This window comes from Lissotriton helveticus, chromosome 12, assembly GCF_964261635.1.
Source record: "Lissotriton helveticus chromosome 12, aLisHel1.1, whole genome shotgun sequence".
NCBI classification, from domain to species: domain Eukaryota; kingdom Metazoa; phylum Chordata; class Amphibia; order Caudata; family Salamandridae; genus Lissotriton; species Lissotriton helveticus.
Window position 1 is genome coordinate 480,501,562 of NC_136073.1, and position 18,088 is coordinate 480,519,649.

General features: G+C 42.2%; 1 protein-coding gene across 6 annotated transcripts in view; it reads left to right on the forward strand.

The window, feature by feature from the left end:
- The window catches only part of ZNF536 (zinc finger protein 536), a 1,021,749-nt gene that overhangs the window by 403,013 nt on the left and 600,648 nt on the right, over positions 1-18,088 (forward strand). For all 6 annotated transcript variants that reach the window (XM_078671206.1, XM_078671207.1, XM_078671208.1 and 3 more), the window contains exon 3: positions 514-2,685. In XM_078671206.1, coding sequence (XP_078527332.1) covers positions 516-2,685 — 2,170 coding nt within the window. In that variant the 5' untranslated portion in view covers positions 514-515. The remainder of the gene's footprint in view (positions 1-513; positions 2,686-18,088) is intronic.

The window sequence follows — 18,088 nt, forward strand, 5'->3', positions numbered from 1 at the left end:
GGATCCCTATTTGCAGACTGGACACTGTGAAAATAAGATCTGTTCTGGGTGTCTTTCATTCACTTGATGATTGGTTACTTAGTGTACCTCTAGCCTGGTGTTTCCTCAAATTATCAAGCTAGTGTGAAAGCCCACTTACATTTTGCTTCCAGAAAATACTACTGTTCTGTGAAGTCAACGGTGTCCGTGTACTCTTGTATTTTCTCTTTTTTTGGAAATTCGTCACTCCGATCTTCAAGACTGGCAAATTATGAAGAAACAATTTGCCGTAATTTTTACCACAAAACACAAGTACTTACACACTAAAATTACAGGGGGCAGGCAACAATTTATCAAATTCAGATCTATAATCGTTTAAATAGCCCATGTAAATTCATTATGTGTTTTTAATATTCCAAATAAGGCGTGTAGTAAAATATGTCCTCAATAGAAATGTTGACTGATGTAGTGATTGGCTGGTTTTAAATATTGGTGAACGGATTTTTAAAATATGTTATTTTCATTTATTTACAGGGATGGAGGAAGCTAGTTTGTGCCTTGGTGTTTCCTCAGCTGGGCCTAAAGTGGATGCCCATCTCAACAGCAACATCCTGAATGGCCAATATTCCATGAGTCAAAAATTGCATCAGATCAACTCACAGTATGGGCACTCTTTCCAAGAACTTCAGAACCGACAGAGTTCAGAAGAAACAGCTGCCACGCCACTGGACGACAAAAGTCATGGGTCAATGGCAAATCAACCAATCAGCAGTCAGATGGCAATGCTAGCTAATCAGATTAATCGAGATGGTGACAGCGGTTTAAACGGAAGAGTTGACCTTCAGCAGTTCTTAAATGGACAAAATCTTGGAATAATGTCTCAAATGAATGACATAGAGGACGATGCAAGAAAAAACCGGAAGTACCCCTGCCCGCTATGTGGAAAACGCTTTCGGTTTAACAGTATTCTGTCACTACACATGCGCACTCACACTGGAGAGAAGCCCTTTAAGTGTCCCTACTGTGATCACCGGGCTGCTCAGAAGGGCAATCTGAAAATTCATCTACGCACACACAAACTCGGAAACCTTGGCAAAGGTCGTGGACGGGTCCGAGAGGAAAACAGACTTTTGCATGAACTTGAGGAAAGGGCCATTTTAAGGGATAAGCAAATGAAAAGCAGCCTTTTGCAGCCAAGACCTGATGTGAAACCACAGCATAATTCTCAGCAAAATCCTCTCAGCAACTGTAATTTATCCATGCCGGCGAACCCCAGTGCACCTGATATTTCCACTAGAGTGCCTTCTCCGAAGCCAACAAGTGCACAAGAGGAAGCAGTGCCCACAACAGCTGGTTTCAGATGTACTTTCTGTAAGGGAAAGTTTAAAAAGCGGGAGGAGTTGGACAGACACATACGAATCCTGCACAAACCTTATAAGTGCACTCTTTGTGATTTTGCTGCCTCTCAGGAGGAAGAGCTAATCAGTCACGTGGAGAAAGCCCACATCACTGCAGAGTCAGCACAAGGGCAAGGAGTCAATGGAAATGGGGAACAGCCCGCAAATGAGTTCCGCTGTGAGGTGTGCGGTCAGGTGTTTAGTCAAGCCTGGTTTCTCAAAGGCCATATGAGAAAGCACAAGGATTCCTTTGAGCACTGCTGTCAGATCTGTGGGAGGCGATTTAAAGAACCCTGGTTCCTTAAAAACCACATGAAAGTTCACCTGAACAAACTATCTGTAAAGAACAAATCCTCTAATGACCCTGAGGCGACAGTATCGATTAGTAATATGTCACAGGAGACTCACGCAAATTTGTATTCAAGGTATATCTCTTGTTTGCAGAGTGGCTTCCTTCCTCCAGATAAAGCGCGTTTAAGCGAGCATGGTCAGATTTATCATAAAGGAGATAGTCCCATGAAGGAGAAGGAAGCCCTGGGGAAACTTCTCTCCCCTGTTTCTGGTATGGGCCATAACATTTCCGAAGGAGATAAGCATTCATTATTGAGCTGCCTCAACCTTGTGCCTCCACTTAAGTCTAGCTGTATAGAAAGGTTACAGGCCGCGGCCAAAGCTGCCGAGATGGACCCCGTAAGTAGCTATCAAGCGTGGCAACTCATGGCCAGAGGAATGGCCATGGAGCATGGCTTTCTGGCGAAAGAGCAACAGTTACAACGAAACCATGAAGATGCCATGGCCAGTGCTGGAGTTCTATTTAATAAAGAGAAAAGGGAGTATATAATATTAGGATCTGATGGTTCTAAGCAGAAGATGCAAACAGACCTAGTTCATGCTTCAAAGCTTTACAACCACAGGGACCTGTCCACCAAAATGGACCCTTTAGAAAGCACTAGAGACTTTTTATCCCATGGGATGAACCATAGGCTTGATTATAACATGCAGAGTCATATGAACACAAAAGAAAAACCAACAGAGTGTCCTGACTGTGGTAGGGTTTTCAGAACATACCACCAAGTTGTTGTTCATTCCAGAGTGCACAAGAGAGATCGAAAGGCAGAAGAAGAAGCTCTGCAAGGTGCGCTTGAGGAAAGGCGTGGCTCTGGAAGCGACCAGGAGTCACAGTCGGTCAGCAGATCCACAACACCTGGGTCTTCAAATATCACTGAAGAAAGTGGAGCGGGTGGTGCACTCTCCCAGGCAGGAAGTGCTCAGGAGGACAGCCCTCATCCTTCTTCACCTTCTTCTTCAGGTTGGTTTATTTATTTTTTACAATTATTTTAAGATTTCTAAAACACTTTTTATGTTTAGAATGTTTAAGAAATAAATGTATGCATATGTGTCAAGTTCAAAATGCATAAGTCCTTATCTATCCACCCACATCCATCCATTCATTTGTCTGCGTGCCTGTCATCCATCCATCCATCCATCAAATCAGTCAACTGTTCTTCGATCCATTCATCCAATTATCCATTCACCCATCATTTTGTTCATGTCTGTCTCTCTATAAATGGATATATGCTAACATAATCAAGGTACTAGTGAGCGATAATGAGTTAAACATTCTTTTGTGACAGTGTGGTTGTTGATTCTAGAAACATGTCCTGCTGTTCATTTCTGGATTAGCACTTCCTACATAACCCCCCCCACCCCCCCACCCCACTAATACAGACGAGGTAGTGGAAAGGTGTTACTATATGAACTCCAAAAGCAACAAGCATTTGGAAAGCCAATAGGTCTCTCTTTTTAAACCAACTGGCTTTGACAATGCTCTTTGCCAATGCTGTGCAGCATCAGTAAAAAGTATAAAAACGAGATTAAAAATAGGTTAGAAGACACAACCGCTGTGGCCAGGTCGCATCATTCTGTAGGTTCATTCTTGTGTCACCACATATATGCACACCTACAGAATGAAACAGGAGCTATTTTCCTTTGTTTTCTTATTTACCGACATAGGATGGAAGATACCAAATACATCAATAATTATTTTTCTTTTTAGGGTGAAAGCAGAAAATAAAAATAAAAAAGAACCCTGGGGTTATGGGACTATAGAGGAACGTGCGGGCTAAGGAGGGTGAAAGCAGCACATGAGGGGGTGGGTAACATGGTGTGTGGGGCAAGCACACAAGGGAGAGAGCAACTTGGAGCACAGGGCAAAAGCACATGAGAAAGACAGCTAGAAAACATATTCACACTCACAGAGTGATTAATCAAAAAGAAGAAAGTAGTTCCCTAAAAGTGAGCAGTGGCAGGAAAAAGTGAAACAGTCAAAAGGATAGTAAACCAACTATGCTCCGAGGGAGGCACAAACCCAACAGGAGTAAGGCATGCCATCGAATATGAAGCGAGGAATTGAGAGTGACAGTAAAGCCAACCAATGGCATGCACTGTATTTCACATTAGGTCTTTAAAACACCAAGCTTCCACTGTCTGGTAGACAAGACCTAAAAAGGAAGTAGCTATCAGTTCAGTTCAGTTCAGTTCAGTAAATCTTTATTCGATGATTAAAAAACGTCATAAAAGTACATACATACAGTTTTCAAATAATTCAATTAAGTAGCTATCATTTTCAACTACTTTTGTAAGAAACGGTGAGAAATTAGCTAGTCTGGGCCTTGGTGTTCTGTCAGAAGGGCCTTAAGTGCATACCATTCTGAATAAGCTAATATTGCATGAGCCAGAAGCCACATCGTTTCAATTCACCGTTAGACCACTCGTTCCAGGAGAGGTAAAACTGGCTAAGTTCATAAGGAAAGGCAGCCATATAACTGCAGAACACTAGTCGTGGCTCAGTACAAATTGATCGGTCAGCAGTCAGATGGCAATGCTAGCTAAAAGCAGAACAATGTGGTAAATAATAAGCGGAGGTCGGAAATTCATACAAAACCCAGCTTAAAATGATTTTAAGTTGGCTGTTTTCATCATAATCTTCCATTTCTGGAGTTCTGCCCCCTGTCACAGGTGCATGTCCATTGACCGGCTTAGCGCTTTGACACCTTCTGGTTCAGTGCACTACATAGATTTGCCTTTCATTGAAATTTATTTCTCTCTTTCGTGCCTACACATATAGGGGCTCAATACGATCGTGGTTTTCCCGCATCCTCCGGGCCGGCGGAAGCCACCGCCGGCCGGGAGGATGCGGGAAAACCACTGCGGACCCACCAAAGACCCACCACCACATTAGGATGGCTGGTGGGTCCTGGTTTAAGTCCGCCGCTTTTCCGCCGCGGTCGGCTTACAACCGCGGCAGCAAAGCTCTAATATGGTGGCGGTGTCTCGCAGACACCGCCAGCCATATTAGGATGTGTCCAAAAAAATGCTTTTCCACGGCGGGTTTTCCGCCGTGGAAAAGCATGTGGGACTTCACTGCGGGGGCCCGTTGCGGGACCCCTGGGTGAAGGGGGGGGGTGGGGGGTGCACATGGGGGGTACCTATGGTACCCCCCTGTATTTATTTGCAGAAATCGGCAGGCACCGCACGGTGCCAGCCGCTTTCTGCATACAAATGCAATGTATGCATTTTTACCATTGCGGCGGGTGCAGCTTGAAGCTGCACCCGCCGCAATGGTAGAAATAGAGGATGTGACCGCCAGGGTGGCGGTCACATCCTAATTTCACAGGAGGGAACTCCGCAGGCCATGCGGAGGTTCCCTCCTACTCAGGGGTCGCGGACGGACGCAAGTCCGTCCGCGATCGTAATGAGCCCCTTAATTTGTTTTCAGTGCACCAATAGCAGTTACGCATCATAACAAAAATATACAGCTTAAAACTACCAAATCTAAAAATGTTTGGCACACACAAATTATAAATTGACTCTTGGCCATGAGCCATGACATACAGTATAGAAAAGCTGCTAATAGGTCTTGTAATTTATTAATTATATGGTCTTTCTTCAGCATCACTGACTTCAATATTTATATCTTATGCTAATTGTCTGTGCTTGGTACAATGGCTTCTCTCAGTTGAGCTGAAGTAAAGCAGTGTGCGATTTCTTCAAAACAACTCCCTCCTTATTTCAAGATAGTGTACAATTTAGCTTCCAGTGTAAGGTGGGAGTTTTTTCCAGATTTAATCGATTTATCCCTGTGCTATAATCCAATTTGCGACACATGGTTGAATAGAAAAACTCAATGGACTCACATGGATTCACAATTCAGTAAGACCTGGTCCCTTTCTAATCACAGATAGGGTAGCCTTCAATCTCTCTGTGAGTCAGAGGAAGCAAACTTCTTGACCATCTCTTGCTTATTCTGGACGTCCGCCCTATTTGCATTTCAACTGCCTCAGATCCTCTTCCAGTGCACCTGAGACCACAAAAGAGCCTCAGTGGGACTGATCCAGCTGTATGGAAACTCGTAATGACCCATGGGGCAACTAGCTATTAGAGGATCAATGGACCTAATGCACACAAGGAATTGGTCCTCTATGTCCCCAAGTTTATTAGTAAAAAGCAAAGATATCACTGAGACACCCTCACAGATTGGATGCTGTTCCCACAGAACCTACTACACTAAAATAGCCTAACCTCAGCATTGAGGATTGCACTAGCCGTCGCCAAAGTACTCTTGCCTTACCTACTGGTATCTTTGTCAGGGAAAGTTTGTTAAAGTCAGAGCTACCCAGAACTTTAAAAATGGAACCCCTTTGCCACACAGGCGTTGTATCATCTACCAAGCAGTTGATATGTTTATTAAAATGCGTGATATTTTGCTAATTAGCTGCAAAGGAGCAGGTGTTGTTTACTCCTGAAATTCAAGGAGTAAAACATGATTTGTCAAGGAAAAAAGATTTGTCCGATTTAGAGGCGGTGGACATTTTTTAAATCAATGTCCCAGATGTGCAGAAAAATAGATTTTAACATTTAACTTTAGAAAAGTTGTATTACGGTGAGTATGCAACATCTCTAAATGAGGACCTTTGTTAATTAGACACAAAATGTCAAGTGTCAGCCTACCCACTGGTGCGAAGCCTACGCTTCCCTCAGGTCTGAAACACATGCACCTCCTACTGATGGTTATCTAATGTCAAAACAAATTAAAATGTGGAAAAAAATGGAAGAAATCATTGCTGAGCCAAGCATTGGAATTTCCTTTTCCCAATATAAATTGTCATCACTTGTTCCCTCAGTGAACAATTTTGGGTCTTTGATTACGAGTGGGTGGAAACTTTAATCTTTTAAATTATGAGTTGTAATGTTTTTATTCTACCTGAAAATTAAGGAGTCTGCACCCTGTTACATTTTGGCAGGTCAAACCTAACAGAACTTTCGGGGGCAAAAGGGGCCGGCTAAATACCAGACCATGTAGAATCTGATAAATACCAAAAATCACAGGTTGTTCCCCCTTTTCTGAAGGCTCAATTTGGAATATGGTGAAAGTAAATTATTTCTAAATTCCTAATACTGTGGAGTCACATTTTATTGGCCGTGATAAATGATGCATCCAACATTGGGGAGTGGTAATAAAGGTCTATTTTTTATATCACAAATAACAATGTCTTGTTGTCAAGTGAGTCAGTGTCTTTTTTACCAAAATCAGTACCGAAAATATGTCTCACCACAGTATTAAACGCGCATCCTGATCTTCTAATCTCTAAAATAAAATTGTCTGTTTAATATTGGAGAATGTGAGCTAAATATTACGCATAGGGCTACACCAAATCCTTCTACTAAAACTAAATGTCTCTTGACATCCATTTGCAGTGCCAGGTGAATAATAAAGTTATATCCTCAGCCTCCTGGACCCTAACATCCTCTAATACTGCAATCATTCTTCATGCCTCAGAACAAAGGAAATCGTGCCTAACAAATATTCTGTTACTAATAGCAACATTGATTTCTGCAATCAGCCATTCAGTTATGAAATGAAATAGAGTGTGAGGCACCCTTCGTCATTTCATTGGCCGCCGTGTGAGAACTTCTGCAGCCTGCAGACGATTATCCAATATTGGCTTTTTTTTCCTGGGCCTATTTCATGCTGTAAAATTGGCGCGTGCCAACTGTGCCCAGTACAAAAGCAGGTGCCAGTTGAGCTCTGCCGTCATTTTCAGCAGTGGTGTACGCTTTCTGCACAGTGAAGACACAAAACGAGATAGACAAGTTGGCTTATTAATTTTCACGGACATGTTGCTAAACACATATATCCAGGCATCACACTACAAACATTCCTCAAAATCTAGTGAAACATTCTGTTTGAACTTAGAATCACAGACTCATGCTCCACTTGTTATGGGTTATGTCCACTGTACGGTAGGATCTTATTTATTTTGTATATTTTGAACGCTAATTACTTTGGAAGCCTGGTAGATCTTTACAAGTCTGTTTCAGCTCATAAAACAGAGGAAGGTAATTTACCTTCATCATGTTCAGACTGATACATGTTTAGTAGCAGGCCCGGACTGGCCATAGCGGGCATCAGGCAATCCCCCGGTGCGCAGCAAGGGTGAGGGCCGGTTTTGAGCCCCTGGAGGCAGATTTTTTTACAGGGCCGTTTTTACAGCTAAGCTGCAAAATAGTCCCTGCAACAAAATCGGCCGAAAACCGGCCCCGGCAAAGAGCTCGGCGGCACCTTCAACCTCCCCCTCAATCCCCCCCCGAGTGGGGAGTCGGGGCCGGCCGAGCACTTTGCCAGGGCCGGTTTTGGATCCCAGTTAGCAGACCTGACAACCTTGAAAAAAGGTGTACCTTGTTCCCCTGTGGAGATACGCTGTGGGGGTTGGACCTGCGGGACCCGAGAGGTGTGGGGACTTTGAGCCAATCACTGCCAAAGAAGCCCGTTCACTGTGAGACATCAAGTTCTTCATCATAATCGTGAACATACGATGGCACCAGAGGTATTGTTTACAAAATGAAGTATAGTGAATGATACAATGCAGGCACTTTCCAGTTCATGAAACATATCATGCACACTGCTTTTTGCAACATACATGGCCCAAGAACTCCACAGTTTTGTACAGTGACCTGAGAAATATCGCTGGACCATGAATTACACAATGAAAGCATACTTCGGTGCCATGAATGGCACAGCAGTTACACGGCAGCACCAGAAAAATTAATGAACAGTCTTGCAATGTATGTTGCATTACATATGCACACTGACAGTTGCACTGTAAAGACCATAACACGTGCATACTTTGTACGTATTATCGGTTGGCAAAGAATTCCCCTCCATCGGTGAAGTTTGTGGAGTTTTGCCCATTCCGCATGGAGTTCCGCTAAACTCAGCGAAGTGACATTGAGTGGAGTTTTTTCTCTCAGGTGGCTTGCCAACATTAAGTTGGCGAGCGCTAGCAAGAAAAAACGTACACCAGACCTCCTCCCAGCGAGATTTCTCAATGAGGGCGATCGCCGCAGGTTGTAACTGCTCACATTGAAAAATCTGCCCCTTGATTTGAGGAAGCTGTCGTTTGAGTTGAATGTCTGTTCATGCGGCAGAAAGAAGCAGTGTCCTCTGGTGTGACATGTAGTGCTGTTTGTGGTGATATTACAGCACGGGACAAACTCCCAGGGCTAAATACCAGTGCAAGCAACACAACTTAGCACACTGCGCCTTGCACGGAAATCTGCGGAGCGAGGCAGAGTTTTTCAGCACTTCACAGAGTTCCGCGGCGAAGACTCCGCAAATTTCGCATAAGCCTAGTATGTATGTGACTGACACCACTAGCCATCTAGCCATGTCTACACTGCAGTCAGCACAAACAAGTTTACACACCCAAATGCATCACCGAAGTCTGGCATAAAACCAGAAGAACCAGTATTAGATTTCCAGAACAGAGATAGCAGGTTCTGCAATATTTTAACAAAATCACATGACCTCCCTTGATAGGCCTCCTTTGATAGGCCTTTTAAACCTAACTTCGACCTCTCCATTAAATAGATGGTCCTTGAAAAAGCAGTGACCAAGTTAGTATGCAATAATTGAAAATAAATGTCTGGAATATTGAGAAAAAAAGACTTTACATTTCATAACTGTCAATACTAACATTAACCAGACCGTAGAGTAGTTGTGAAGGCTGAGAGAAACAATGTCATACAAATGTAAGTCACATCATAGCTCACATAATATGAATGACCAATGAAAATAAACTGGTGAGTGAGGACAATCTGTAATCAGCACAAGGAAGGTAGAGCGAGAACAGTAAATGAGGCATTGGCATGTTTTCAAACCATCAGTTGCAAGATCTCACATATCCAGAAGTAAGAGCTTTTGTTTTTAGGCCTTGGGTGACTGACTGACCCCAGAAGTCCAACCAGAGCTGTAGCATGTTTCTGGTGGTGCCATTGTTTATAACTAGAAGTTACAGCTAACATTCATTAGATTGGTTACATCTTGTGCAGTGGAGAAGTGTGGCTCACTGGTTAGAGGAGGCAGACCTGGAAGCAGAGGTCAGCCCGGGACCAGGGTTCAATTCCCGGCTCGGCGGGGTCTTGAGTCCTAAAATGTCCATGGACTTGACAATTCACGCTCCGGTGCCTACTCGATTCACGGGTTCACACTCTGCGACTCTGGGCAATAGCTTGCTTAATCTCCACAACGGCCCCTCGCGGCGGGATGCCTGGCTTTCACCTTGCGGATACCCTGCCGGGGTTATCTCACAGGGGAATACCAGGATGGGTTCCCTAAGCAAGCGCTTAGAAACCGCTTGGTGATTTGCGCTATATAAATTCCTTTACATTTAAATGTGATATGTTGCATCTTTAATAATTTTTCTAAGAATATTTACAGACCTCCGAGTATTACCCGACTGTGATTTTTTGAATGTCGTCAGTCAAATAGTGATAAAATTACAACAATAAATCAGTGTTGGGCATGCAAACACATTATAACTTGATTTAATATCTAGGATATACTCTACACACAATGTGGTTATGTCTGGAGAGGATACCAAAGGCATGATTTGGATTTTGGCGAATGGGTTACTCTTGTCTGCCTCATTAAAAGTGCATAAGACCCAATGTCATTTGTAACAAGGTGGACACCATATATGTGATCATTGTGATTGTGTACCCATCCACCAGTTTCTAAATTAGGGCCTAAATGAGTTCAATTTTAAAATATATTGGCATGCTGATTATGGCCTGGTTTGACAGTTTAGCTTTTGCCACACAATTATGTGAGAATCACAGGGAGAGGGAACTTTGGTTCCGCCCACATGTTGGGAGCCAGGAGTACATGTTTTCATTGGGCAGAAGTTGTGCACTTCCACAAAGAAAGTGCTTGCCCTTCACACAGCTGTGATTATTTTGTATGTTTATCCAGCTGCCTATGCTTGAGTTTTCATGGGCACGCACATGCCAGTGCAATGCTATTAACCTTTCTTTGCTAAATAGATACTTTATTGTGTTTTTTCTCTGGCAGCAGCACAGATGGGAGGAGGGCGATCATTAGCATACATGTATTTTTAGGTCTGGCTTGACAGTGCATTCATAAGCCAGGCCTATTGGTATTGGCAATGCTGATCTTATTATTACACTTGACATATTTATTATTATTAAGGAACTGGTCATTACATGCAAATCACCTTCCAGATCCATCTTCTTTATGCAGTTTGTCAAGTTTATCTTCATGACAGTTAGTTGTGACACCACTTAATTCTTGATAAAGTTGCACTGTCATCTTCACTGTATATATAGAAGAATAGGAAGCATATCTAAAAAGAGTTGTATAGATAGATTTTAGATGGTGTCATGTTTTATGTTCCATAATTGTTGTTCTAACTTGTAAATTTGAAAATGGAAATTGAAGATTATTTGTTTCCACTCATAGCTTTGTATGCATTTTTAAGGTGGGGATTATGCTGAAAAATGTCCACAGTCTTCTGATACTTACTTGTCACATCCTAATGTTTTTCTGTCAGCATATCTGGGAAACTGCTGTCAATGTGTACATAAAAATACAGATTTTCACATAGGGATTTCCAAAATGCTTTTTATGCCGTTACAGATTTGGAACATGATATAGATGACTTTCAACCTTATTAGTTTGAGGTATGTAAGTGAGTTTCATTGAAATACATATCCCACAGGATCTGTTGATGATGTAACACCTATGTGTACCTAAAATCTCTACACATGTATAGGTTCAGGCCTTTGCCATTTTTAATTCAGTCAAGGCAAGCTGCCAAAAGCAGCATCAAAAAATGTATCTTGGTATGCTGTGGTCTTTTCCAAGCTATACAATACGTTATCTTTAAAGACAAGTTCTTTTCTGATTCCAAATAACAAAAGCTTTTAGCTGGTTAGTTATTACTGATAAAGAAACAATGTCTAATGCAAACTTATAATGTTATAATAACTAGCTTAACACATAATAGTGAAAATTGTTAGCTGTGATCTAATAATTATTTTGGGCCTAATTTGGATTTCGGTCAGTTTTCTCTGACCGACATCCCTGTGGTTTCAAGACCGACCGGCTCGTTTTGGCGGTCTAAAACCGCAATTACAATGCGACCACACATGGTTCTGGTGCAGACTCCCATTTCCCTCTGGGCGCTTGTGAGGCGGTCGGAAATCGGCCAGAGCACAAGTTCCCATAGAGAAATGTGTCACTGTAAATCCCTGTGCCGTCTGGCAGGCACCTCAAGGTGCCTGCCAGACGGTGCAGGTATTTTCACTTGTGGGAATTCTAGGTGCCCCGTTGGCCCCCAACTGGAGGCTGCTGAAGAAGGAAGGCCCTGCTAGGGGCCCCCAAAGTCGCTTTCCGACAGACTTTCCATCTCAGAAAGCCAGACATGGAAAGCCTGCCGGAAACTGGCATCATAATCCCGACAGCGGAAATACCATCCCTATGGGATTATGTTGGCGGTGCCGACTGGCCGACGGGCTCCTTTAGCTCATCGAAAACCAGCCAGCCTTATTGACCGACCAGTTTGAATTCCAGAGAAAGCCAGGGATGTCGGTTGCCAAGCCTCCGATGAGCGATCTGAGGCTTACCGACTAACATCCTAATTAGGGCCTTAATGTCTAACAAGGTCTCCTTAACATTAAACAAAATAAGTATTACCAAAACCAGCCAAAATCATAACACCCAGACATTGTACCTTATCTACAAATTCATGTAAAGCGAGTACATCATGTTCCAAAACATTATCATTATCTTTGTAGTATTCATTTTCTGTCTTGAAATTTTCCCAATGCCTATCTAAGCAGTAAATATTTTCTTCAGAGATCTGATGCAAGTTCTAACAAATACTCAGCACATATTTTTATGATATGGTTTGGTTCTTTGCTCCAACTGGAAACCAGGAATATCTGCAGTGTAATGTAGACATGTAGCAAGATGTTCAATAAAGATTGGATTAATGTCCCAAGCAGCAGCTGAACAAGGATACCACGCCTAAATTGACTTTATTATATCAAAGTAAAGTCCATACGGGATATATAAGAATATAAGCAGTCATAAATGACAAGGTTTAACACCTCCATCACACCATCAATCAACACCTCACAAGGGAACAGCAGTATGATTCATGTCAAGAAATGAATACACTTTTAACTCTGTTCCCATCACAGGTAAAGCCCTACTGATCCAGATATACACCACATTTTACATCCAATTTACTACTTCTGTTGGGATGTTGTGGTAAATTAATCATAGAGATAAGTGTATATGTCAAGCTAATGACAGCATCCTTGTATTTTGGTTCAGTATTACCCACCTACCTGACTATATTAATTCTGTTGATCCAAAAAAGCACTCTCCATTTTTTGCTTATAAAGCCCGCATTTTAGTAATCAAACATAGCTCATGCTTGTCTTATTTTTGTTGCAGGATATAATTCTGAAAAAGGTTAATTTCAAATTATTTGACACAGTTGTATAATGCCACATGTACAGGCTTGAAAATCTCTCTTTGTATGACACAGCTGTTGACACATTTAGGGCATGTGGAACCTCAGTCTGAGACTGTTTAGCTTCACAACTTTGTGTAATAGTATGATTCTGAATGTAGGCTTGTGGGACACCAGCACAGCATGTGACAGTGTTCTAGAAGCATCTAAAAATGTGTACAATAATTGTGAGATTCTAGAAGTTGTGAGGACTTCACACATCATGTGATATTGGCCCTGTGTCTAAAGGTGATTGCAGTGATCAAACCCATGGATGCTTAGCCACTCTGGAACCTAGTATTGTTTGCAAGTGTCAAATATGTGTCAGTGGATGGCCACTTTTTTAGACCAGCCCACATGCTTACTACATTCTGATGGCAAGTACAAATGTTTTACTAATGCCTTCTTTAGCATTCACTTCAAACTTTCTGTGATGAAGGCCATAATTTAGATGAAAGTGAATGACCTCTCTAAGGACTAACCACAATCTCATGCTATCTCTGAAATTCACCAGAATAGTGTTAAAAGTCATTGTTCAATTTATATTGTTTTTCTTCACAAAAGCCAAGGGATAACACTTTCAGTTTAACACACAATGACAGGCCTACTGGATTCTGGTATTTTACGGCAGTAATAGGTTCTTGAGTATGTACAATCCATAACACGACTAACCAATAGGAACAACCTACTTTTTACCTTGCACGAATAATCAGTCCAAAAACCACTGAATACGAACCCCGAAAAAAGAGGTCCTGATTTTTTGTTTCATAACTGTTTTTTTGATCTGAGACTTACCTTTATCCCCACAATATTCATTAGTTATGCTTTTTTTTTACCCCTTCAGGCTTTTTATTTTCTATTCATCTAGATCAGTGATTCTTAACCTGTTGTCCAAGGATCCCAAGAGGTCCACAGGGCTTCCTCAGGGGGTGCACAACTGTTTTACAAGATTATTCACAAATAAAAAAGCAAAATGTAAAACTGTTATATATTTCATTGAGAATTAAATAAAATACTAATACATTTGAGCACTTGTTTTTAGGTATACTTCTTTTTGTATTTCTGTGTATTGTTCTGCCATTCAAATCATATAAATCACTTGGGCCAGAAGTCCCTGCTTCTGATAATTACTCTTTTGGTGGTCACTGGATTCCAGTAAGGATTCAGTGGGAGTCAAAAGAAGTCAAAAGGTTAAGGACCACTGATCTAGTTTATCTACCCATTACCATTATGTATACAGAGTTCGACCATCCTTGGCAAAACGTATGCTTTATTTTACTTACCTAATCACGATCTAGGACCAAAGGCCAAGAAGCAGGAATGTTATCGTTGGACTTTAACCTTAGGCCAATTTTAGCCTCTCCCACATTTAAGTGCAGAGTAAATTAATTCCAGAATCCTTCATCAAAAAATGGCTTAGCTACTATGATGCTCTATGCTTGACATGGGAGCCACGTATGAGGAAGTCATCACTAATTTAGGTGGAAAGATATTTGCTTGAAATTCCCCTACACATCAGTAATAGGAACAACAAGTATGTACTTGCACCTACATAGGTGAACCACTTACGAACTTTCAGTAATTCTTCGAACTTCAGGCACTACACATACCAGAGTGCTCAGGGGCGACCTGGAGGAGGGGCTAGCGGTGTGCGGTCCATTGCTGTTTTTTCTACATCAGTAATAATAAATGGCTAAGAAAGTTATACAGACTGTAAAATCATGAATTCAATATCAAGACCCAGAAATTAATGAAAGCTTATCCTATTGATATATAAAATACTTTTCACAAACGGCGCTGTAAACAGGCTAATACATAAAAGAAGAGATGAGGAAATGCTTGGGGTAAAAAACAGTCAGAAAAAAAACAAGTACAATATGAGGGCAAGAGAAAAGTGTAAATTCTGAGGAACAGAGTTTTGAGGCATGATCCTTAAAGTCATTAATTCCGCACCTAAGATCTAGTCAGGGTAATTAAAAAGTGTTAGTCCACTTCACTGAAAACTGAATGTGAATTTATATTTCCTCAAACTGAAAATTCTGCCAGTGAGGTGGAATTTTGTGTGTGAGCAAAACTGCTTGCTTGGGCTGTTTTATGAGCCTTGCAATTTTGCTATACCTGTATAGGTAGGTGAATACACAACAAGTCGCAAAATTGTAAATATTCACAATTCTTTTCAGGTAGTTTCCCCATAATTAAAATAGAAGGACATGCTTTAAAGGAAGGAAATAAATGTGTTTGCAGGGTGGAAAATGAAGGGCAAACCCCCAAAATAGGTGAGGATGTGAAGGGGTTTCCCAATTTAGGAAATACTTTCCCGGTGGAAAAAAAGTAAGAAAGTACAAATGCACTTCAGTGTTCTAGTTCTCTATGCAGACTTTTCTGTGCCTGCAAGTGCTCCTGCTAATCTGCAACAGCCCCTTGCCCCTGTGAGCCATCCTGGAATTCTTTGTTTTTAATAAAGTTAGAAGTATGCTCAAATATATGTGTAAACCTACATTAGTAAATGTCTGTTTTTATGAGAGTCAGGCTTGTAAAATTTTGGGCAAATACACAAAAATACCTAACATTCCAAGACAGTATGAAAATATGTGAGGAGGACTTGAGAGAATGAGGAAAACTGTAAAACGTGGCGAGATAATAACAGAATGGAAGGACTTGTTTTAAAATACATTTACAAATTCAATAGAGAAAATTTGAAACGGAAATATTATATGAGGTTGCATGTGGGGAGCAGTTGGATGTTATGACTGGTGACTTTATAAAATAGAACATGAATAGAAATACATATGATGGTGTTCGAACAGCATCTCCATCACAACTTAAGGCGTACACAGGGCCTGATCCCAAAAGACCCTCAACACTCAGGTGCAAATAGCACACCCATTAATTTGCATTTTTGTTGGTGCACATATTGTGCATAATTCCAAGTGTGAAATTTAGGAACACAGAATTTCACGCACATTTCTCCTAGTAATCCCAGTTCCAAGGTGTTCAAACAGCTGGGATTTGTAAACACAAAGTCCCTGATTTATCATTATGTCACGCAACGCAGCAAGGCAACGCAGCAAAGGTAACTTGCTGCGCTGTGTTGCGTGGCAGGGAGAGGGGAAGAATGTTCCATATCTATCAAAATATAGTGCATTCCTGTCCTCTCCTTACGCTGACGCACTCAATGCAGCCTAGCGCCAACTAAGTCACCCTTGCGCTGTGGTGCAAGGTGAGCGCGGCGGGGCCTAGGTCAGCTAGGCCTCTAGTGCGCAGGCAGTAAACACCCAGGAGACAGTTACTAGCCTCTTGGCCAGAAGACCACGAGCGCTCCCGGTGACTAGGGAGGCGCGTGGGTGGGCTCCAGCTGGCAGCGTGGGAGTAGCCGCACCCGACAGCAGACACTAGTCGAGGAGCGATGCGGGTAGGTTCCGCAGCTTCCTTCCCACTCTGTTGCGGCACCATGGGAGCAGGGCAATCGCGGGTGGACACCGCGTGCTCCCCGACCAGAGCACAGGCGGTAGGTGGGCTCGCACGTGGTGCGACCGGCCTCGGCGCCAATGTAGCGCGGCGGGGCCCAGGTCAGCTAGGCCTCTAGCGCGCAGGCAGTAAACACGCAGGAGACAGTTACTAGCCTCTTGGCCAGAAGACCACGAGCAGTCTTCTGCCTGTTTATTTATACCCTCGGGACGAGCCCGGCCCCGAGGGGTGCGTGAGGTGTATGGCAACATTGTTGTCGAGAGCCCGGGTGGCTCTCTACACAAGGGTGCCTTGTTGCCGGCAGAATTGGTTTCGTGCAGGAAGGGGCGCCTCCTGCACGAAAACAATCCTTGGAGCCATTTTCCTCCTTCTAAGTGTGCTGCAGAATACAGCACACTTGGAAAGAGGAAACAACAAGGAGAAATACAAATATTACTGGATTTCTGGCCCGGTCGTGATCTGAGCCAAAGTAAAAAATGTAATGCTTCTTCCAAGTTCAGAAACTGAAAAATACGTTCCTTTTTGCATCACCCTGGTTCTCCACGTAGTTATTTTTGTTGTGAGGCACGCAGACGCACCAATCTAGTGCGTCGCCATCATACGCCGTCTTCATTTTTATATTTAGATTTCCAACAGAATGTAGCATGAGCTGACACCATTTGCTAAACGTAGTTGCTCGGGCTGCCGTCCACAGCATCAAATGTCTTGGCCTTTACTAGCAGAAAAAAATCCTCAGCAGAACTGGGGTTTAATTTTAAATGAGACATATTTAACAGTTTTGAATCCTCTAATGGCAAGGGATAAATTTGATCTAATCAGCTTCCGTGATAGAAGACCTTGCAGAGAACAGGACCGGGCTCCCATTAACCACGCAAAATGCAAAAATTCTCTTTTACGACTCCAAAAAGTCAGTCAGCCTTTCATTAGCCATGTCAAAAGTTTCACATCAACAGATGCTACTAAATCTGAGTTTAAAAGGCTTCAACGTGCGAGAATATTCACCTAATGTTTCTTCGGAGACTCAACATTTGTGTGCATCTGTTGGAAATAAAATCACGATTTTTATATTCCTAATGAAACACTTGTCATAGGATTTCTTGGAGTCACAGTTCGAGTCTCATCCTCTGCGGATCCATAAGTCAATGTAATTATTTTTTGAGGGGGCTAGGGGTGTGAAAAGCACATCACGACCCGAATTTCAAATGGTGCTGTCCATGACTTAAGAAATACAGCTGTTTAATACATATTTTGCTTATGATTATAATGCTGATTGTATGTTCTGTTTTTTTACATTATTATTAGGGCCACGTTTATTTTTTTATCATTTTATCAGCAGAAATGTTTTACCTCAAACATTATTTT